Genomic DNA, 23,624 nt, shown 5'->3' on the forward strand with positions numbered 1-23,624 from the left:
TTTTGAAATTTCAGTAATGCAGTCAAATTGTTATTCCTATGCAATCCATGAAGAAGTCAGATTACAGGATTGCAGTAGATGAAGAATTGGCAAGGGTTACAGAGCAGAGGTAGAGATGATTGAAAATAAATAATCATATTGTATATGCATATTGTATGCATATTGTATATGTCCCTATTAGGGCTTTGAACAGTTTCTGATGAAATTTAAAACTCTGACAGCACCACAAGATTTTCAAACCACGTAGTAAGACGGAAAGGAGTCAAATCAATTACAGATGGGGTCAAACCACCCATTTCCATATCTGGAAATTTCCTCCAAAAATCCAGAGTATACTTACGTCTGCTGTCAAAATCCGACCGTGAATGGATCCTATTCGCGACAGGAAGCTGTACAAATGGAGTTTCACTGGTGCGGAGATGTCCTTCACATTCGCGGAACCTAAGATGTATAAATGTGTCTGCGCCTTAACATGCCAACTACCAATATTATGGATAACGCGGTACGCGTAATATTGTATTTTAATAGAATAATCATATTGAAATGAATCCGAATATTTTCGGCTGACACTCGTCAGGAGTAATGGTCAGCAACTAGTGGATAATTGGAAGGAACATTGAATATCAACAATTGTATCACAAAATATGACGTCACCAACATGAAATTTCGACTAAGAGAGCGTTCAATGTATAATTTTTAGAAGGTGCACGAACTCATTTTGTTGACACAGCCTTGGCTGGTGTATTTTGATAGAGGTCGACTCCAAGGCACATAAATGAAAGTGTCACCTCGATAATTTTTCGCACAAGCACGTTTATCCAACATATGTTTGCGAATGGCAGACTTTAAGGCCTTGGATTGCTCAGCATGAAGCTTGAGTGGATATTGCATTTGAAGAATAGTGACGCCTCTCAGGTAATAGATAATATTCCTAAACATATATAATTTATTCTTAACGTAAAGTGTGTCGGGCGTTGAAAATTGGGCGTTGAATATAGTATGCGTGGTCTGTGGCAATTTCCATTATCATATATCATCGGTTATATAATGTGACATTGTGACATTGTAACTATATTAATTTAAAATAAGATATGGGAGTTGAACCGTACACATTGAACCTCTTCAAAAGATTGTGCGTCACGCTGTCGACTGGTAGTGCAATAGCAACGTATTGTCGAGACTCGGTGTCCTGTCCAATTATACAGATGCTTACCTTAAAAATCCGTTACTTTGCAACAAACAAGCTACGCATCCGTTCCATCTTCTGATGTTGGAATCCGCGTGGCATGGTAGCGTTATGATCGCCGGGCAACGAAATCCGTGAAGGCTATTGTTGCCCGAAAGAATTGGCCGTATCATTGGAAAATCGACGTTGATTCACGCGTATCAATCTACTTCAAGACGTAAGACAACCAGACGAACTGCTAGCATAGAGATTGAAACCATCAAAATGCGCTCACGTTCGTACTGATCCTACACACTAACTAATGAATTCAGGGGAAGAATGGAGGTTATAAAAAGTCAAAAAGCAAAATGTCAAGCTGGTGCGAGGAAGATACAATTGGCTAGAGATATTTCACAGCGGGGTCGTAAACTTGAAAACAATAGTATCACCAAATTAACCTACATATAACGGTGCAGTTCTTTTTCGCATGAAGTGGTGACGAGGTCATTTGATTGCATATCTCATACGCAGAAAAATTCCCATATCGATTGGCAATAGCTTGATCCTCACTCACTTCCTTGGTTCTCTAGCTAGATATATTGAGAAATGGAGTTCACGATTGAAGTAGCAGGGTAATAAAATCTCATTACGTTAATGAAATGGGGCATGCATGCAGCGCAGGTAAATTGTGCATTAATAACTTCTGTATTGTGCAACTAGGACTGGGTACAATGATTCAAATATACTCGAACACGAAACGACAAATACTAATGAATCGAGTGGAGTAGTGAGCGACAGATTTTTGAGTACTGATATCATAAAACTCTTTCCGTATTATTATCATCGAGAATTATAGTTCCGATACTTTTACTAACACGGAACTCGATGGTCATATCACAGCAACCAAACATACACTGTAAATGAGATAAAGCGCAATCGCCAAATCTGCCGCTTGTGGCAGCACAATATCGTGCTAAAGCGCCACGACCGGGAGTGACCTTTAGTGCTGTTCTTAAACTTCCTCTTTTCTCGGCCGTTTCTCGCTCTTTTGCGATGTGGTGTGATCGCGATGACAGGGAATCAGCATGCGGATTTTAAAGCTTTCTTGACGAGTAACGGTATTGCATGGCAGCACATCCAGAAATTGGACGGTAAGTATATAAGTAATATAGCTTCAGCAATGTGCCCTGTTAACTAGCTAATCGAGACAGCTTGTGCAGTTATATTCAGTACATCTTGTGTGGAGTTGGTTGAATGCTGGTGCCAATTGTGATCTATTAGAATTGTTACTATGCAGCTTAGGTTATTATTAGCGTGTACTTTTGATAAATGTCTAATGGACAGTCTTGTTATTGGTTGTGCCCCTTTGTTGGGAGTTCAGATCGGCTTACAAAACATTTACTGAAACGTCAAGTCTGATTTATGCATGCAAGCTCTGTCAATTAATGTTATGTTCAAAATTATTTCATATCTCAGAGAATGACATAGATTCGGATATTTTCACCAAGCTTCGTGATAAAGACCTTTGGCAAATGACGTACCAAATGACGTACCGTCTGGCGTCTATTGAGACTGCAAGAAGTACGAGCTAATTAACTATGCAACTAAATCTTGTTGTTACAGTTATGGGAGAAACTAGCAACTAATGGAGGTCCAGACAATACACGCCATGAATCTTTCTCAGTCGCAGACCCAAACAATCTGTGCGGTGAATCAGCGTCAGTCGCAGAGTCGGACACCACGTTGCCTGTGGATGAGTCGCTCCGTATTGATGTAGAATCACTCGCGCAGTCAGATACCACCCTACCCATAGAGCCATCAGTCCGGGAGGATATTGGACCTTCAGCCACGCCAATACCGGTAATCATTATTTTGTAATATTTTGCTATGAATTGAGTTTAACTGTCTGTGTCTGCAGCTCGTATCTCGGGGAGATGCCGGAGCAACCAATGCAGATCTCCATGTGGATGTTATGGTATTTATCCGCATAATTCTAGTATGATTCTATCTTATATTTCCATCAATATTGCAACCGTCGTGCAGTCCCAAAGACCCTGAACTCATTGCTCCGATGCCCTTGCTGGTATTCAGCTTCAAAGTTCAGCAAGCGACCGAATCACGTACACTCGTACAGCTTATGTAGACCGCAATTGGCACAAAGGCTTGTCTCTATTCAAGCATCAATACGGACTCCGGCTTTCTCAGCTAACGAAGAAAGAGATTTCTTGGAACGTTCCCTACAATGGGCGACATCAGACTAGTGAGTATGCATGCAATTATGACAACTTCTTATTGCTTTGTTATAGAGATTATGTGCCAAGGCTGTTTCTTCACTGTATGTGTATGGCAGGGTTGTAACCAAGTCACAAGGCTCCGAGTCGCAAGTCAATGTCACTCTTTTAGTTTTGACTCGAGTCCAGTCGAGTCATTTTCAATTGCCACCACCGAGTCAAAGTCATCAAGCAGAGGTTCGAGTCCGGGTCATGGGAATTATGACTCAAGTCCGAGTCTGAGTCATTGTGTTGACTGCTCAGTTTCCGGATAAAGTCTTGTTAAACCCACTGTTATAACTCTGAATGGTGATATCGAATGGTTCGCATTTATGATATACTAATTTTCCTCACTTTTAATAGTATCTTGCAGTGTTGGGGTGAATAGAGTCATGACTTGACTCGAGTCACTTTGCTAAAATGACTTGACTTGACTCGGCGTATCAGAAATGCGGATTGACTTGTGAGCAAAATTCACTAGCCAATTTCAAGTCATCAAGTAATCGGTGTCGATATTTATCACTGTATCTTGCATATGCTCGGATGGTTCGCGAAACGCTGGTGTAACCCTTGAAAGTGACCAATCATTCAATGGTCGAGCGTTTCACTTAGCCTCGATTGTTCTCTCACAAATAGATTGACCGCAAACAAAGTGATCGAAGCTTACAGCTACATTGTCGTAAACTCTAGTAGTAAACCAATAAAATAGAAAAATGTCTATTTTTGTTCTCTGTTCATACCTTTACCAAACCTCTTGTTTTATTGAAATTGAATTTGAACATAGTTTATATTGTCCTCAACCATTAGCGCATGCTCGAATTGTATCATATCTATTTGTAAATGGGTAATGTATTGCATCTTAACAATTCGTTTCTCTATTTTTGCTGTTAACTATATAAACTGAGGCTATGCAATTATCTACGTAGTTCAACAGTTCTACGTTTATGTGAGCGATGCAGCGCATTCTTGCCGGTATATTCAACTCTATATTCGTTCATCGGTTCGGAATCAATGATCACTAGTGCAAGTTTTTTTACAGATTCCGACAGCTTCCTAGATAATGTTTGGAGGGATTTTATATTGCAACTTTTCTCTCGTTTTCATACCAATTTTTACTGCCGCTTTGATCAAATAATGAGAAAAATGGAAAGGAGTGCTTTAAAAATGCTATAAACTATTTCTAGTATGGTTCTATTCTATTTGGTTCAAATAACAAAGTGGCACTATTTGATGGTTTATCTGCATCTCAATGTTATCTATGACACAATGGCTTGCAAGCAAGAAGTTCAGCTACCCTTGCCAAGCACGACCGCGTCCAACATTATATAAATTGATCGCCTCATTAATTCATGTCGCCTAAATTTGAGAGTTTCCCATTTCGGTAACGCCCAGGCGAGACCGCCGAAAATTTCACTTTCAATCTGTATTTCAGACAGCTAGCAAAATGCAATGATGTAATCATGCCTCATACTTCGAAAAGGCGACTTGACTTGAAATGTGACTTGAGTCGAGGCACCGCCAAAAATCGAGTGCCTTGACTTAACTCGAGTCACCTTTGAAAATCGATTGACTTGACTTGACTCGAGTCAAAATCTGCAATGACTGTGACTCGAAGGTAGTGACTTGATCCCAACACTGGTATCTATCTGGTTACATTTTCAAGTACCAGTGCCAATAGATCAACTCTCAATTGGGTGGTTATACTTTACTACTCTCGAGATTACATGGAAACGTCGATCTTGGCCGTTGGAGTCTCTAGTCATATGACTTGGTTCGAGTCATGCGTAATGACTCGAGTTCGAGTCGATACACATATTGACTCGAGTCATCAGAAAATCGTGACTCGAGTCCGACTCGAATAGAGTCATGACTCGAGTCATTACAACCCCGTTGTATGAATATATTCATAGATCTGATCATATTCTAATCATTCTTTTAGACACATACATTCTCTCACAGGTAAGGGAAGATAACTGGAATTTGATCGCACCAACGACAGTTGAAGAGATCAGAACATACTACGAAAGAATGATGCTCATATTGGATAAGATATTTTAGGTAAATGCGGACTCGCAATTCCATTCTGAATTAAATTTGATTGATAATAACCCCTCAATTATTCAATGTTTTCAGTCCAATACTAATGAAGTGAAGCTGCAACAATTACAATCACAAGTTACCGATCTGAGAATAAACTCGAAAAAGAAGACCGCAATATCTGCGTTATCAGTACAACAGGTACTTGTTTATAAGATTAATATAACTTTCAGTTTATAACGAATGTATGATTTGAAAATCATGCAATAGCTTGATAACTATGATGACCTTAAGAAGGTTTTTATTGTGAGCATTATTGTTGTAATGTCAATGAGTTTCGTAGCACCTTCCGTTAATTGTGCAGACCAGGGGCGGTAAACCCGTGGCCCTCGAAATGGTTTGGAGTAGTTACAATAAAAAATTTACTTACATTTCAGGCCCATGACATTCACATCAACAGCAAAACGTCCGAAGTTCCACATTTGGTGGTTTCAAAGCATGGAAATTGAAAGATACAGGGATGGATTCTGGCTGATGGCCAAACGAGCAAAGGCCTGGGGCGCAACACGGCTACATTGCCTCTTCCACTCAAGTGCCTCACCTCATCTCAAGACCCGCATTTTCCGTGCCACTGTCGAGCAGGCTCTTCTCTACGGAATAGAAGCACTCACGCTGACAGAAAAGCTGGCTAAGACGCTCAACGCCAACTACGATGTACTCCTCCGCTACGCACTCTCGGCATCCACCACCCGGAGAACATATCCACCAATGCACTGCGCAAACTCACAAACACGGTCCCATGCCGTTTGCTGGCTGCTGAACGACGCTTCCGCCTAATCGGTCATCTAGTGCGGCATCAAGACGATCAACAAGTTGCCGCCATCATCAACCACATTCCGACGGAGCCATGGCGCAGAGGTGGCTGGAATAGAACCACATGCCGCTCGACAATAGAGAACGAGCTAACGCGACGCGGGCTATCGCCCGAAGATGCCCGCGATCGTCCACGCTGGAGGCGCTTAACAAGGGCCCAAAACTGATTATCTTCATGTTCTTTTGCCCTTTTATTTAATGGAAAGTCGATATATCTATATTGGGACTAGGGCTGGGCAAAATCGAGTACCTGAGTGATTCGATTCTGAATCACGTAATATGCTTCGAGTCGAGTAATCGAGTATCACTCATTATGACGTCATAACAGAATATAATTCGTCAAGCTTCAAATATGTACCGTTTATGCCCCCACAAAGAATATAATGCCTTTTATCCATATCATTAATGATAATTTGGTACTTTTTCGACCATACCGATTTCATTCCACTTGGTGACAATGTTGTGGGATAATCCCGACTTTGGAAATGTGCTATGTCCAGTAACCTTCGTAGCTTTGTATTATATGTTTCGTATGCTACGATACCGCCAATCAAGGTTTCAAGGCTTCAACAGTGAAAATTCGTATCGAAACTATAATTCTCGTTGTTAAATTAACTTTCAGTGGCGAGAAGCGTGTATGATTTCAGTACTCGAAAAAATCGTATTTTAATACTCGACTCGAATCACCAAAATTAATACTCGATTCAGATTCGAGTACTCGAATCATTGTGCCCAGCCCTAATTGGGACCTGTCTTAGCCCAAAGAATTCCAGTTCTTGGAGTCCATGCAGTATGTCGTTGTCGGTGACAAGAATAATCAATATGTATCCACCAAACTATATGATTTTTTTCATAAATTCGGACAGTCTGCTGCAGCAGAAGACCTTTGTTAGCATTCCATTAGGTTTTACAATCATTCGTTGGTCCATTCGCATTTGAAGTTGGCAATTCTACTCATGTCTTGTCATATAAGGTTCAAGTAATCTGACATTGCAAATATTCCAGCAGTATCGTTTATCTTTTCGTTATGCTAGTTCCTACTTTTAGCTTGGCATCTAACTGTGAAGGCAGTCAATACTTTTGAATTTGCACCACCTCGTACTTATTGAAGTTCTAGTGCTGGCTTGTACAAGCAATCTAGTATGGAAAGTATCCCAGAAACTTGATGGTTCGGTGTCCCTTCTCTTTTGTCTATACTTGTTCCACTTTGGCCATGACATCTAGATATCAGTAAGTACTATAACTTATTTGCACCTCTGAAGTTCTACGTATGGCATGACTTGACATGACATAATGGAAGTATTGTCAAATAGTTCAGTGCTGCTTAGCCCGTTAATTTATAAGTTTGTTCTTCAATCTTGGCCTCTATATGCTATACATTCAGGTATATGTGCAAGATTTGTAAATTTCGTTTAATGTCTACAAGTGCATTTTTTTGATAACATGTTTTCTTAAAAGCATGCACCTCATTGTTTCGTTTATAATAAAATGTTCATATATTGCTGGTTTTCGAACAGGATAAGTTGTCGAGTACGCCAGATTATTTAGTAATCCATATCAAGCCGTAGCACAGCTCGGATAGCGCTTGAATCATGAAGCACTATATATATAGCACATAAATCTTAAATCACAATATACACAACATCAAGCACATTTTATTGTGATATCTTTTTGAACATGAAACGTGATATCTTTTATGCTTTTGAAGACACTAAAATATTTACATTTACTACGTACTAGGGATGGTGTGAACGTGAGGTTCACGTTCGCGTTCTGTGTGTGAACCTCCGAAATTTAGAGGTTCACGTTCACAAACGTAGGTAGGTTCTGCAACTGTGAACCTTTTTCATATATTACAATTTTCCCTTCATTCTAATATCTTTCGTTGAAATTCATTGCATTTTAACTGCATGTCACTCAATACATGGCGCTGGCAGCGTGAAAAAATCAAAACGAAACGAGCATTCCCCTTGACAATCCCAAACATTTTACTTGCTTTGTTACAAAAGTCTGCTCGAAATATCCAGCTATCCGTTTGTGAATATTTAGTGACTCTCTGCTGTGAGCTTGACCCGCAATCACGCAACATCAAGAGCGAAATACACTACATGTAGGATTGTAGGTAGTCGGAGAATGATGCTTATTCAACCAATCAATGAATTTGATATCGTTGTCTGATGTGAAAATATCTAGCAGGCGCACGGGGTCCATCTTCACTTTATATGTTTATTGTATCATAAAAATCAAATCAATGCAATTGGGGTGTTGGCTACTTCTGTATAACATGTTAAGGGGTGATGTTGGATCGGTAGCAAGTATAGAAACCCGTTTTCCACTCTGCTCAATATCAACGTAGCAATACTCAGACGCCGAATACATTGTCCGGTCTGGCCTAGACCGTTAAGGCGTAAGCTTTTATTCCCTTGCAACTCGTCGTCGAAATTGTTAGCAAAGCGACGGAAGATATTGATTTCATGGGATTAATATATCATTTGATTGCCCCAGTTGATACATTTGTCTACGTTTAAAACGTCAATATGTACTTCAGCATTGTGGCATTATGTGGCCAGAGTCGTCACTAGGTATAATGTACATTTAATATAGGCTATCAATTCACTGAAATGTAGAGCTGGAATTAGCAAAAAAGGTTCACGTTCACACGAACCTAAAACTTTCAGACGTTCACATCATCCCTAAGTTATACGCACGTTACTGGATATTACGTCCTGAAGGCATGATCAACCCACACCATAGTCTCAAAGTGCAATGATTTCAATTCAATTTAATTTATTGCAAAAACTTTCATCATTACTCGCCAACACTTGGCACATGCTTAAATTATATCGAATAGATATGTTGATGGATTGTGTATTGCATCATATCAATTTGTTTCAACTCTTCAAGGTTTCATATTCTGTCATCTATTTGTCGGACAGTCACCGAAGTGGCATATAGTATACAGTTCTATGTATATTCGCCCTGTTGAACGCGTAATTACCTCAATACCTGCTACTCGATTCACAATTAATCGTTAATAAATCTGTACTTCAATCATCTGTCAAGATGCAATGTCTTGAATCATGCTCGAACTTTGAAAATTCGACATGACTCTGTGACACGACTTGACTTGACTCGAGTCCCCTCCAAAATTAGGGTGACTTCACATGACTCGAGTCACCTTCAAAAATAGAATCACTTGACTTGATTCGAGTCAAAACGTGCAATGACTCGAATTTACTTGTGTCTCGAAGGTAATGACTTGATCCCGACACTGGTAGATGCTCAGTGCACTTTAGAGAATATACATTGCACTACACGTTATTAATATACCTACAAAACATCATCAAACTTGAAATAAAAGCAATAGGATTCATCAGGTTCTTGAGCAGCGTAGCAGGATCGGTAGTTCGTCGATAAGAGCGCGTGATAATGGTGATAAGCGGCGACCGAATGATTAGTGTATCGTGTATCCATCCTAGGCCTACCATAGCAAAATGATAGCCAACCCCTGAGCTATCGCCTTCCCTGTATTGTCTGTACCGTATCTCGCCCCTACCAAATTCATTGCACCTATGCAGCGCCCGCCAACATATGCGCGATATGATAACATGGAATAAAACTCAAGAAAATTTCAGATGAACCTATGATCTGCGAAAACGACTTCCCAGGGAGTTTTAGATATTCCTGACATGTTCGTCGGCATCGCGAGCTGTTTGCGTTGGGGACGAAAAATTTAAAGACAAACCACAAGACACTCGCACTCAGAACGCTAGAAAACTTACTGATCTTCCATTACTTCACAATTTGAAAATGCAATGTCGTAAACTGATTGCGCAAGGTCTACAATATTATGCTAGTTAGTTTACAAGCACTATTCAATGAACGATAGCGTCTCGAAGAAAGGAAAAATAATCAAAAATAACTATTATCTCGTGAAACTTATTTATTCAATATGCATTGGTTTTGCATCAAATCTACGAAGAGCATCAGCAGCTGCATGAAAGTGCCGCGCGCGGCTCGGTTATCATAACAAAAAGAGCAAACATGCTGAAGGCCGTTAGTTATCGCCTAGCGGTAAGCATGTACGTTAGATATATAATACATCCGATTCCCGATTCGCTAGATGTCTCAACATCAACAGTCTTTCATTTCAATCCTCATACTCATGTGATTGCGATACAACACAGGGTGTATGCGGAAATATCTGGCGTAGATTGGCGGGGTCAGCTCGTTCTCGACGATCGTGGTTGCGTCAGAGTTTCCGGCGAATACCTGAATTCAGTAAGTCTATAGTAATGAAAATAATATTGCGGGGATAGCATGAGTTGGGCTGTGAAAGTTTACATATTATTTGGATGATAACAATGAACTAAGCTGCATCTGCTCTTCTCAAAGTAGGCCTACATGACCGCTATAGCAGAACTTACTGCTGTTTTGAACGGCTAGATTCAGTAAGACACGGATATCGAAGTGCAAGAACGTAGTCGATTATATATTTACGTCGATACTTACTTTAACTTTCTCCAATTCATTGTAATATTGCATTTCTGACGTAGTATTTCCATATGATAAGTGATAACTCGTGACCCACTGTTGATAAGGTACCCTTCCTTGGGTTACAATGGCGTTTACTGTCCTGGCAATCAGGAAATCGACCTGAATCCACTGATTTCCATTATCTAAACCAAAATCTCAGTAGTACGAATTTGCTTCGATTTGACATAGAATCTATCTCACTCGTGGCTGCGCACCAGGCCCCTCCGGAATTGAGAATCCCGAGTCGAATAGGACAGGAAGAATGGATGGAAGAAGCGGATAACTGTGAAGTCTTGACCAGACCGGTGGAAATTCCTACGTAGCATATCCCTATAAAAACGGATGAACATGCGTTGCCAAACATAGATAGAGCGGGCGAGGAGGAAGTGGAATTGTAGATTTGAACATTGAGGGTTTTAATCCCCATTTTTCTTGATTGCTCCAAATCGTACCAATTGAGCTGATATTATAATAACAAAAGGAATCAGTTGCCAATAACGCAGAAATCCCCATATCTAATACTCCAATTATTGTTTCATCAAGTCCGATTTTCATCATCTGGGTTGGTACCTGTGAACCGCAAATGGCCACAACAAGAAATTATTTTCGTTGACCTGTAATTCAAGTTGTAAGGCTTTTGTAATTCACATAAGCGATGCAAAGTCCGCAGCGCAATAGCTTTTAGTCATCTATAGATCATTAAGTCACCCCACTTCTTAATAAGACGTTAAGGTGCTTGTTAGAGGCCTATATATAATACCTGGAGATCGTCGTGCTTTATTTCTGAAATCTGCAAAACAAGGTTTTTTAAACGTACTTATGTAGTGCAGTGTTCCTAAATCGGAAACCACGCCCCACTAAAAGATTAGGAGGTGTGGGCAGCGGCGGCTCATCACAACATCAGGTAGAGGGCAATGGGTGAGAAACTCGTCGCCAAATGAAACGCAAAAAATTATGGGTTAAAATGGCTTCACGGTAATGTAGGCCTATTCTGACATTCAGATGCGGCTTCATGGTAGTCACAAGAGCTGCCATTGTGGGCGGATTCGGCAGAACAGATAGGTGAAGCTATAGATATAAGTGGGTGTCAGAGGTGGGTCACAATACCAAATATAAATAAAATGCATGCAAAACGTATATAGACATGATCCATGCAAAACCCAATGTTGTCACAGGTTAATGTAATAGATCATGAATTATGACGCATCTGGGATGCGCGTTATCTGTGGCTTTCATGCAGGATTATTCCTATTACAAACCATAGTATATAATAAAAAAAGTAAAATGATCAACACACTTTGCAATTCGCGAATCTGAGACATGACCGCATCCAAATCACAAGCGCAGACACCTGCCTCGCCAGGTGGTCCAGGAGGGCCCTTTTTGCCCCGTAGACCCACGTAACCCTGATGTTGGGATCCTCCTGGGTAGGCCTCGTCTGTAAGGAAGCTCCTGACCACGTTTAGAGTGTCTTCACATGTTTGAGTCGACAAACATAGAGCAACGCTACACAGCAGAATATATAAAGGTACCAGTACCGCTGACGTCATTTTGAAGATCAATTTATCCCCAAGCAAGCAATCAATCCACCGCAGGTGAGCTCTCTGCCGGTGCAATAACGAAATGAAATCCAAGGTATTTCGAAGTAAGCCATCATTTATATTTATTTGTCGAAGTTAACGCTGCCTTTTTCGTTTATTCATTGGGCTATATCGGCACCGAATATGGCTGTGTCGCTCAGAACATACATCATTTGTGGTCGGTCTCAGCCGGATCGCACCGGTTCTACTGAATTGTCTCACGGCCAGCGATCTGAATAGCATTACTCGGTACTGTCGATGGATTTTTGCATCGTATCTGCTAAACCGAATTTTGAGATGCATTCTCAAGCGTGTTTTTCGAAATGTGCAATGGTCAAGTTCGCACGAAACAGTAATACAATTCTGCTAATTGTTTTATTGTGATTGTTTGTAAGAAAATTGTAGGAAATTGAATTGTTGCGTCATTGGCACGAGTCATGAGACGACTATACCGCCTTACGGTGCAGGGGTCGCTAACTCAAAACGGCTCACGTGCCACTTTCCAAATTTCGTAGAAGACGCGGGCCGCAAGAATGCAATATCGAGACAAACTATAGGCCACACCGTTTAGGAACCACGCATTCAAAACTTTCCGTCAGTACAACGCGGTGCTCTCTAGCATGGACAACGGGCATATTTACCACAAAAGAAATATTTAAATTAAATATTAAAGAAATACAAATGCAACAAAAAGTATCATGATCATCACTTTTATATTGAACTATGAGCCGCGCACAGTACCTGACAACGGCTTTCAGCGATAGCGGGGCTAGCGAGCCGAGATACAGTGCTAGTTGAATAACTATCACCTTGCAATGCTAGGTGGCGAGATAGCGCAGTGGTATAATCCGCGGCTGCAACACCAATGGGTGCGGGTTCTGGTCCGACCGAGGTCGACATACGAATTCCGATACTTAAGCGTTGGAGGTTTACCTAGGCTCCTCCTCGCCACCTCATCCGCGTTAGCGCTGTCTTACAAAAAGCCTAGAGGTGGGCCGTGCTATAAGTCGGCAGTTACGGAAAATAATGAACAATATCGGCCTGGCGTAAATGACCATAGTAGTCGACAAACACCATGAATACCACAAACAACAACAAACTTGCAATGCTTTATGTCGTGGAGAAGCCCTGAGCCGTTTTCTAAGCGTCTCGGTCTTAGCTGTGACTAATCCAGGGGCGGGCAACATACGGCCCGCCGGCCGGATCCAGCCCGCGAAGAGATTTTCTCCGGCCCGCGGACAGTTTTCCGTCTTACATGATAATGAGCCTGCGGCCCCAGTCTGCCGAGATTCCCCAGTATTTTCTTACTACGTCAAATTGTAGTGACTGTATGTTATTATATACGTGTATGCGCACGCGCAGCGTTGCGAGACTGGAGCTTACGCGTAAGTTCCTCGAAGCGAGAAGACTTGTAATATCGGCATTTACGATGCACTCAACCCTAATGTCGTCTGTGGTAATCATGATTTTTGTCAACTACAATGGTCATTTACACCAGGCTGATATTTCTTATATTTGATTCTGCAAACGCCGACTTGAAGCACGGCACACTTCTAGCTTTTGTAAGGCGTGGCGAGATAGCGCAGTGGTATAATCCGCGGCTGCAACACCAATGGGTGCGGGTTCGAGTCCGACCGAGGTCGACTTCCGAATTCCGATACCTAAGTGTTGGAGGTTTACCTAGGCTCCTCCTCGCCACCTCATCCGCGTCAGCGGTGTCTTACAAAAGCCTAGAGGTGGATCGTGCTATAAGTCGGCAGTTACGGAAAATACGAAGAATATCGGCCTGGTGTAAATGACCATAGTAGTCGACAAACACCATGAATACCACACAACAACAACAACAACAAGGCACGGCTTATGCCAGGAGTCGCCAACTTAAAACGGGTCGCAGGCCACTTTTCAAATTTCGTAAATAGAGGACGCCGGCCGCATGAATTCAATATCGAGATTAATTAGGCCACACAGTCGAACAGCGACGCCATGTCGTCACCTACTCAAACCTAATGAACTGGTAAATATGGTAAATCATGGGTTGCGGGCTTATCGAACGCCTTGAAATCTTAATTAGGGATTGCACCGTGTGTTGATTGATCAGAGAGAAGCAGACAAGGCGGCTACTGTATGACAATGTTATTCTCAAATCCACATTGTCTTCGCCATTATCGGCGAGAAATGGCTTTGAAGTGACATTGCCGACGTTAAAGTACATTCATTAAATACGATTTATTCCTTGTATATGTGGATAAATGGGCGAATAATGTATCGATTCAGCAATCCGGCCCGCCATGTACTTAATTTTCCTATATCCGGCCCGCCGACTGGAGAAGTTGCCCGCCCCTGGACTAATCCATTGCACGTCAAGGCAATATGCCCATTCATATCAGCTGATTCTACATCGGCGGAATGCTGTTACCATAACAGAAGCCTCTTCAGCTAGTGGGGAATAGTGATGTCGCGCACAGGGGAATATCTAACTTTGAACAACAACAACAATCTTTTGAAACTGAAATCAATTTCGGCATTTCAAAATGCTTTACTATAAAGTTTTCTTCCGAAATCTCAAATCAGATTGCGGGCCGCGTGTTTGTTACTCCAGTTTTAGTGACTGTTAGCATATATTACAAAACACTGTCTTGGCAATCTGAACCTCACAAGACAAATACCATCCCGCAGGGAAAAAATATATGCCAGTGAAGAAATACCAATTTGAAATTGTGTGCGTCTTTTAGCTTCCTAGCCTACGTTGTTATGGCGATTCTATATTTTTTTATATAGCAGACAGGAGGTCACGAAATAACATCTTGTTAAGGATTTATACCAACGGGCCCTACAGTTTCCAGGACACTTCACTCAGCTCTACCGGTAAATCTGATTACTTGAGCAGAGAGGACAAGAAGTTTATAGCAATATATTTGCAATTTCCGATCTTATTCACCGATTTTATCATGAATTTTCGCGCATCGCGCTGGCTCACTCGGCAATAGCCTAACACTCATTTCGGGGCAAAAGCGAACAAGATGATGTGGGGTAGGTTTATCACCCTATGGGAGCCCAAGGCCCAAGATTTTTTGCGGGGCCTGACGAAGTGCTGTTTCGTTCCTACCAACGGATATACGCCGGAAGATCTTTAATTATATTATTGAGGGGTCCTACCTCTTCAAACACACCTCACTCAGCTCTACCTGTAAATCTGATTACGTGATCAGAGAGAGGATAGAAAATAATAGCAATATATATGCAATTCCCGATCCTTTTGACCGATTGAATCATGAATTAAAGAAATTTTTCGCGCTTCGCGCGTTTAGACGAGAAAAGCTGACCCACTAAACGGCCCTCAAAGTAGATGATATGTAAGTAGCGATGATTAGCGAACAGTCTGAGGGGGGTCTGGGGGGCGAAGGCCCCCAGAAGTTAGGTTCATCGACGTATGGGGGGCCCAAGACCAAGGTTTTTTTTGGGGGGGGGGCTGGCGAAGTGCTGTTACGGCTCTGTTAACGATAGATAAACGCCAAATAGACTAGGGTTACCATATTTTTGTAACACAAATTCCGGACGCTTTTTAGCGCCCACTAGCGGATTTTAAAATGAGGTATCTCCACATTGTCGATCAATATGACGTCACACTAGCAAAGCTTTGTCTATCGACTAGAGGTGGTCACGATCCAGTTCAGTAGTAGGCTACGTGGTTGTGTGTTGTAAGTTGTAACCAGGGCCCAAGCCACATTTTTTTCGCCCCCGCCCGCCAAAAGAAACATTGATCTGGGGCCCACTGTAGGGTAATCGATACAACTTCTGGTGGCTGACTACGTGGATCTGGTTTCTATATGCATCTGGTCGTTACGTGATTTGTATGAATTATATGCATAATATCGGGTCTTCCATATATTACTATATAATTTGATCCTCTCTCCGCCCACGCGATCAGAGTTAGCGACAGTGCTGGTTGAGGATTATGACTTCGGAAATGCAAGGAGCGTAATTGTACATCATTAAGTCATGTTCATGTCACACCGATAAGATTATTTATCAGCCTAATGCCTGTGCGCACTGCATCACTGAGCTATATAAACACCGCACATCCGGTGGTTTCCATTTCCAACGTCCTATTTTCGAAGCTGATTTGATTATGTTCAACATCTTCGCGAACGCCGGAATAAAGGCAAACTATCCCCAGGTTTAGAACCACTATCTTTCAATAAAGCATCCAAACGGCCTAAACCGACTCTATGAATATACCGTTATCTTATAATTGCGATTACAATTAGACTTATTTCTGTAAATGAATATTATATTTTTATTTATTTTTGATCGCAGTTTTTGCGTGGGTGGTAGTGCTCATATTAAGATCAGCGTATCGTGACTAGCGCGAAGAAAAATTTCTTTTAGCATAAATCTGCTCCTAAATAATATTGTTTATGTTGACTCGGAAAAAATTATGGACTTACTTCAAAATTCCGGACATTTAGGCATATTTTAGAAATTCCTCCTGGACGCAGTTTTAACAGTGAAATTCCGGACATGTCCGGGAAATTCCGGACGTATGGCAACCCTAAAATAGACTAATCACGTAACTAAGCTAATACATGCATTTTACGCAACTGAGGAATTTAAATTGCGTCTTGACAAATTTATGTACCTATTGGGCTCATTAGTCTCTGTAACTGTTTATATTGCTATTGCATTACACTCTATCTATCATTCGTAAAACGAAGATCAACCGTATATTTACAAATATCAAGCTGATTCACGCTGATTTTCCTATATATTAAACGCGCATATGATATGGTGTGGTGCAGGGTTGCAACCTAGTCACAAGGCTCCGTGTCACAAGTCAATCTCACTTTTGTAGTTTTGACTCGAGTCGAGTCGACTAAGTTTCAATTCACCACCGAGTCAAGTCCGGGTCCAAGTCAGCTAGCAGAGATTCGAGTCCGAGTCATGGTATTATGACTCGAGTCCGGGTCCAAGTCATTGAGTCGACTGGCCAGTTTCCGTTAAAGTCTTGTTAGACCCACTTTTTATAACTCTGTTTGGTGATATCAAATGGTTCGCATTTATGATATATTATTTTCGTCACTTCTAGCAGTTCCTGCTCGCAATTACAAGTACCAGTACCAATAGACGAAATCCCAATAGTGTGGTTACTTTACTATTCTTCGATATTACAACAAAATGTCGGTCTTGGTCGTCTGAATCTCGAGTCATATGACTTGAAACGAGTAATGCGCAATGACTCGAGTCCAAGTCGAATCAATATGCAAAATGACTCGAGTCAAGTCGAGTCATTAGAAAATCGTGACTCGAGTCCATTCATGACAAGAGTCACTACAACCCTGGCGTGGTGGCGGATGTGCTGCTTTTAAAAGTAACGCCAACGTATGGAAATATCCTGTGAAATGTTGACAATGACCGATAAATAGAAATTTTTAAGTACCGGTATCCGGAAGTTTCAAGTTCGTATTGATTGTGCGTTATAAGATTTGTGTCATTTTGAAAACGGTCTTTCTCAAGGAAATTTTTTTCCTACTAATATATGAGCAATGACTTGACTCGACTGAAGTCACCTTCTGTATTGAAACTACTTGTACTCGAGTCATCGCGCATGACTTGACCATGTCATATGACTCAAGACATTCTATATGACTTGATTACAGTCTCGTGTATGGGACCGACACTTGAAAAATATGCCCGAAAACTGTCTTTGATCTGTATGAATAAACATTTCAAGAGTGAGAAAAATGAGTATATTATCAACGCGAGGCCTTCGACACAAGAGTTTTAAAAGTGAGTTGAGCCTGACTTTACCTCGATATTGAACTGTGAACATTTAAACTTGGACTCGGACTCGAGTCTCTACCTGGGATGTGGAGTCGGAGTCGGAGTCGGTGGAGTCGCAGTCGGAGTCTGGGTAATTTTCGCTTGATGGAGTCGGAGTCGAAAGTGGTGAAAACTGTAATATAGCTGGAAGCGGAGTCGGAGTCGAGGGGAAAATACTGACTGGAGTCGAAGACGGAGTTTGTGAGAATGACCCTGACTTCGACTCCGACTCCGACTCCAACTTCTCTATCATGAAAACATTTGCTTTCAAAGAATTTTCGAAAGAACTTTTATGTACCACCGATCACTGTTATTAATAACCATACAGATCAGGTACGGCCAGCCCAGTGGCACGCACGCCAAATTTGGCACACGAGAAGGTGATGTGTGGCCTGCGAGGTAATTCTCGAAATTATTTATGACATCAGGTACAATTGCAACGCCAACCAAAATTTGATTAGCATGACCGCGAAATTTGATGATGACTAAAACAACAGTTCTAACGCATTGCGTATCCAGGGCCAGCCACATTTATCCCAGATCTTCGTATATGGCCATAAAGTAGAATATTTCATAGCATATTTATTTGACTTGAAATTTTTCTCGTTACTTCGCATGATTCATTGTCACTAGATATCTTGCATTCAGTATTTGAGCCCCCTTCTGAAGATTATAAATACATATTATTCACAGAATTGAATCAAACTATATTCGCAATTAGATAACGTGTCGTCCAACGTGCGGCTTCGCTTGTGCACTCGCAGCGAGATCGTGGACAAAACATTTGCCCAAAATGATAAAGGCATGTTCAGTTGTTCACTGATACCGTCGATTCTGCTATGTCTAAACGTCGAATAATCCTGTCCTTGCCAAATGAGCCCAGTGGCATACAGATGCGACCCCCAATGTATGTTAGCAACACATTTATTGATATAATTCAGTCATTATCTTGCAGAAAAATTTCGCGGTTCGCGCGACCAGGGCCTGATTGCGCACTGCACAGTTGCATGACATATATTGTTATCAATTTTAGAGCGTATTAATATAAGTCTTGTTTGCAATGTTACCTAATTCGGTTCGCTCCTATCGGACGACAAAAAAAAGGTTATCAACATTCCAGTTGCCCGCGCAATGTTCGTAAATCTCATGTGTCCCTTCGGCCGAAAAAGTTGCCCACCCCTGATATAGACAAAATAAGACATTACTTGCAAATTACTATTCAGTTGCACAGGGGAAGAAAATCTCAATATGCGTTTTGGCGATGATGTCAAAATTGATGCAATTTTTGGAATTATACCATGATACTGTGACAGAGCAAATGCATCGGCTGGTTTTGTAAATTTGTAAAATTGATGTGAATATAACCAAAGGATGCGTCCAAATTGACAAAATTAAAAATATTTGTAGTGTAGCTTAGTTGTTTGGGTCGATCAAATGATTAAGAAAGACTGCAAGTCCCAAATCCTTGAATACTTGATTAAGTATAGACAAGACATATGCTATGGTCTTTGACTACTTAACTAAATTCCATTTATGACCAATGTCTATTAGTAGTAAGAGTGTGTGCGCTTGTAATCAGGATAGTGTGCAATGACAACATTAGTAAGTCCAATCTCTTTATTTCATACACAAGAGCTACACTTTGATTTTTTACCTACATCAGTTACGAGCAGACGAAATCGATAGATCGTGCACCTGAACCAGGTCACTCCGTAATACGCGATAATGAATATGCAGATCAAGTATAGCAAGGGCGGAAGCGTCTAACACGTATGCAGATCCCAGATCGAAATCACGTCACTCTTCTGGCCGACGTTCGGTCATACTTGATAAAGCATGGCCAAGAAGTGTGGAATCGCAGCTATCAATCCAAAGATACTGAGAGTCCGTGCAAAGATCAACGATTTCGATGTCAGTATACATGAAAGACTCTCCGAAGTAGACACAAAGGTCGGAAACCCGATTGTTCTCGACCCGGCTCTACAATGTACTGTGGAAAAAGAAAATGACACGTCCCTTTCATTTTTAGACTTGTTGGTTGAGAGATCAGGCCAAACGTTTTTGACGTCTGTGTACAGAAAGCCGAGGTTCACTGGCCATTATATCCGTTGAGATTCTTTCTGCCCGAAGCGACGAAAACTAAACCTAATATCAACTCTGGTTCAACGGGCCTTGCACCTCTGATCGCCAGAAAAATTATCACGAGAATTGGATAAGATCCACTCAGTACTCTAAAAAATGACTGGCTATCTAGAGCAGTGGTTCTCAAACGCCGGTCCGCGGCCACATTCTTACCGGTCCGCAAGACACATTTCAATTTTATATCTTAATCGCAAAATGCAAGGTGATAAAACAATAACTTCATATACTGTTAACTTATTAAGCAAATGCTTTTCAACTGACTCACATCAGTAGTCAACGTCTCGAATACGGGGAATCAATATCGATATGTTTGTCGTATATCCTGTGTAACGTAGTAATGAAAATACAACTACAAAACAGCGAGGTGCGGTAATTATCAATTCCGTCTTGGGAGTCAGTATGACAGCACAATTTCCGCAGAAGCGATACTTTCGGTTTGCGCGTCAGATATCATATTTTTGGTTTGTAATATTTTATTTCAGCTAATTTCAACAAGGATGAAAATGCACATTGAAATAAATACTATATAGGGATGGTGTGAACGCGAGGTTCACGTTCGCGTTCTGTGTGTGAACCTCCGAAATTTAGAGGTTCACGTCCCATGTATTTGTGTCGTCAGAAAAGCACCTTGTGTTACTTTCGGAGATTTATCACCATTTCATAATCAAATTAGGCTTGATGCTTCTCAAAGTTCAGTTGGAAGGTTCGTCATATTTCAGAGATTTTACATCTCAGGCGTGGAGTGCAAGGTATTGTAAGGTTCAGTATGCCGGTAGATGACAGAGTTTGCCAAAGAACTAATTCTGAACTGAGTCGTGCTCTATGAGGGGTGGGGTGGGGTGCGATTATGTCAATACCCATACAAATATATATATTATTGTTTTCGATATTTGGTGAATTTTTGGTAGGAATGCAATTGGCGCCACCTCACGCCATCTCACTGATATATTCTATATTCATTATGACTCTCTGCTGTTATCTTGAGGATCAGCGGTGAGAAAATCATAGAGATTTTGATTTTCTCAGAAAAAGTTAGGCATATCGGGTCATAACTCATAACAGACCCCAGACGGCGATGTCATGATGGTGGTACCGGTTAGGTAGGCCTAGACCAGCATCATTACTCGTTTTCACTGCCGAAGGGACCTTGTTCTAGTCTTCGGAAGTTATATAAATCTGAAATAAGAAATATATTTCCAATTTCGGAAAAAGTGATCCTTTTAAAAGGTTGATGTCTTTTCGTAATCATATTTTGGGTGGAGTTCAGTTTTCAAAGACCCGCCGGTTCGCCGAATATTTCTTGAATTTTCACCGGTCCGCGAGGTGAAAAAGGTTGCGAACCACTGATCTAAAGCATATATTGAAATGCTACATCACAAGCAATGTTGCCTCTAATTTTTGACGAGACTGCGCACAATCACCAACTCACTACGCAGACCCTTCGTCAACACTGCGTAACGACCAAAAAAAGGTCATCACTTCGGATTTTCTGAGCACAACTTAGATTTTATGCGCGCAGACACAGTGTCATCACTGCGCACATTTGCGCACGTGCGCAACTTAGACGGAACATTGATCACAAGGGTGTTAAAACGATCGGATCGAGCTCCCAAATATGAACCAGAAAAATGCCCGGCATTTTGACACATACCTTGTCTAGGCAACGTGTCCAATCGCTTTGAAAAGTTAATCAAAGCGGCAGTTCACGGTTGTTATTATAGCGTTAATGCGCATGTGATAGGCAACCAAATCACTTTTGCCAAACTCTCGAAAGGATGTACTTCCTGTTTTAATGCAAGTAACGTCGTCTACGAATACAAGTTCCACTGTGATAGTAGGACGTACAGCACAAAGATTGTTTGAACGGATAACGCAGCACATCCCCAAATTGATTTGCTCGAAAACATGTGCAAATGACCGTACGGAGTTCGCAAGTCAATTAGCTGCAAAACAGACTCTTATGACGATTATCAAGCATATGCTTCGTCGATCAATCAACATTTTAGTGAACGCCCTTCTTGCGCTCAAAATTATAATGACGCAATGTTCACTTGCACGAGGCAGATCCTGTTTCATTTAAAAGTGTCAGAATTAACCACGCATTATTTAATGAACCAAGCATATTTTATGTAGACAGATTTTCTCTATAACTTACAAACTTCCCTAGTTTGTTCTAATTCGTGTTTGTGATTGTTTATTTTCAAATTGCGCGTTACTATAGTACCGTACGTTTTAAAGGTTATTATTGTTGCCGTTGTTACAATGCGGACTTCAAGGTATGTAATTCTAATTGCTACGTCATAGTTTGCCTTTTAGGTTTTGCTGTTAAGTAGGGTTACCGAGGGGCCTACGATATCGTAGGCCCCGGCTACCATATTTTGGAATCGGGAAATGAGGACACTTTTTAAAAAATTTCAAACTTAGAATACCGGAGGGAAATCCTGAAAGAATGGTTTATTTTCCCACAGCTAGGTCGGTTGACTAAACAAAAAAACGTCAACTTTCTCGCCCGGCGCCCCAAATACAGTTTATCTTTCGCATTATCAGATGGTTGACTAAAAAAAGGGTCAACATTCCGGCTCAGCTCCCAAAATACCTATTAGAGTGTTACTTTGGTGGTAATTTATTGTATCTCAGTTGAATTTGCCCTATATTTACCCAAAAACCTGAAAAACCTGAAAAAGGAGGACAAATCCTCCTAAAGGAGGACGTATGGTAACTAGAGCCCGACCGATTATCGGCTCGCCGATAATATCGAGTCGATATCACGCTTGGAGAGAAATATCGGTATCGGCCATTGAAGGTAAAAAAATATCGGCCATTTTCGTGACGTCACAACATGGTGGCAGGGGGTCAAGAGAAGTCGGTGAAAGACGTGAGGACGGTCGATTATAAAAATAAATGGCCAAGCTGCATATAGTGCATACTGCATACAGGGCAGTAGGCGTGTCTATCTGAATATTATAGATAATTAACCACCGTTATGCCCCACTGACTTCGTGGGAATCCCCCTGCAGTAATCGATCACCAAAGACAGAGAGCAGCTGGATGGATAGATGTCTGCAGAAGATTTCAATCAGTAAGAGAAATGAGAACTTCAATCATGCTGGACTGCGACTGACCCTCGTAATGATAGAGAAAAGCGTCGCGTCGAAACATTGGCGCTTCTTCGTTATACGATCAGAGAGAGTGAGTGCTCCC

The 23,624-nt window shown here is 41.3% G+C and overlaps 3 protein-coding genes and 1 long non-coding RNA gene across 4 annotated transcripts in view; 1 reads left to right on the plus strand and 3 right to left on the minus strand.

Annotated features, from left to right (window-relative positions):
• LOC145440866 (uncharacterized) overlaps window positions 1-2,072 on the minus strand; it is a 194,380-nt gene extending 192,308 nt beyond the window's left edge. Inside the window, exons 1-2 of the mRNA XM_080318634.1 lie at window positions 1,214-2,072; window positions 341-441 (exon numbers count right to left, since the gene is read on the minus strand). Coding sequence (XP_080174760.1) covers window positions 341-441; window positions 1,214-1,359 — 247 coding nt within the window. The 5' untranslated portion in view covers window positions 1,360-2,072. The remainder of the gene's footprint in view (window positions 1-340; window positions 442-1,213) is intronic.
• LOC145440867 (uncharacterized) overlaps window positions 1-23,273 on the minus strand; it is a 44,539-nt gene extending 21,266 nt beyond the window's left edge. The window contains exon 1 of the mRNA XM_080318637.1: window positions 23,134-23,273. The gene's annotated coding sequence lies outside the window, so the exon portion shown is untranslated. The remainder of the gene's footprint in view (window positions 1-23,133) is intronic.
• Window positions 2,070-6,558, plus strand: LOC145440873 (uncharacterized). The gene is made up of 6 exons (XR_013915640.1): window positions 2,070-2,316; window positions 2,642-3,025; window positions 3,084-3,425; window positions 5,395-5,493; window positions 5,569-5,673; window positions 5,910-6,558. It is a non-coding gene; the product is annotated as an uncharacterized LOC145440873 (long non-coding RNA).
• Window positions 10,271-12,523, minus strand: LOC145441460 (retinoschisin-like). Its single transcript, XM_080319333.1, has 5 exons — window positions 12,179-12,523; window positions 11,642-11,671; window positions 11,083-11,211; window positions 10,858-11,024; window positions 10,271-10,617 (listed from the first exon to the last, which is right to left on the minus strand). Exons 1-5 carry the CDS (start codon window positions 12,429-12,431, stop codon window positions 10,480-10,482), a joined length of 717 nt encoding a protein of 238 aa, XP_080175459.1. The 5' UTR covers window positions 12,432-12,523; the 3' UTR covers window positions 10,271-10,479.
• Window positions 23,274-23,624: the final 351 nt, after the last annotated feature.

The sequence above is a fragment of the Botryllus schlosseri genome, chromosome 6 (assembly GCF_051294905.1).
Source record: "Botryllus schlosseri isolate E-star chromosome 6, Bs_hap1, whole genome shotgun sequence".
In the NCBI taxonomy this organism is placed as follows: domain Eukaryota; kingdom Metazoa; phylum Chordata; class Ascidiacea; order Stolidobranchia; family Styelidae; genus Botryllus; species Botryllus schlosseri.

Coding starts and splice junctions, on each gene's coding strand:
- LOC145441460 (XM_080319333.1), bottom strand. CDS start 12,431: ATGACGTCAGCGGTACTGGTACCTTTATATATTCTGCTGTGTAGCGTT. Junction 11,025..11,082: donor GGCCTGGTGCGCAGCCACGA/GTGAGATAGATT, acceptor ATTTTGGTTTAG/ATAATGGAAATCAGTGGATT. Junction 10,618..10,857: donor ATGAATTGGAGAAAGTTAAA/GTAAGTATCGAC, acceptor TACTGAATTCAG/GTATTCGCCGGAAACTCTGA.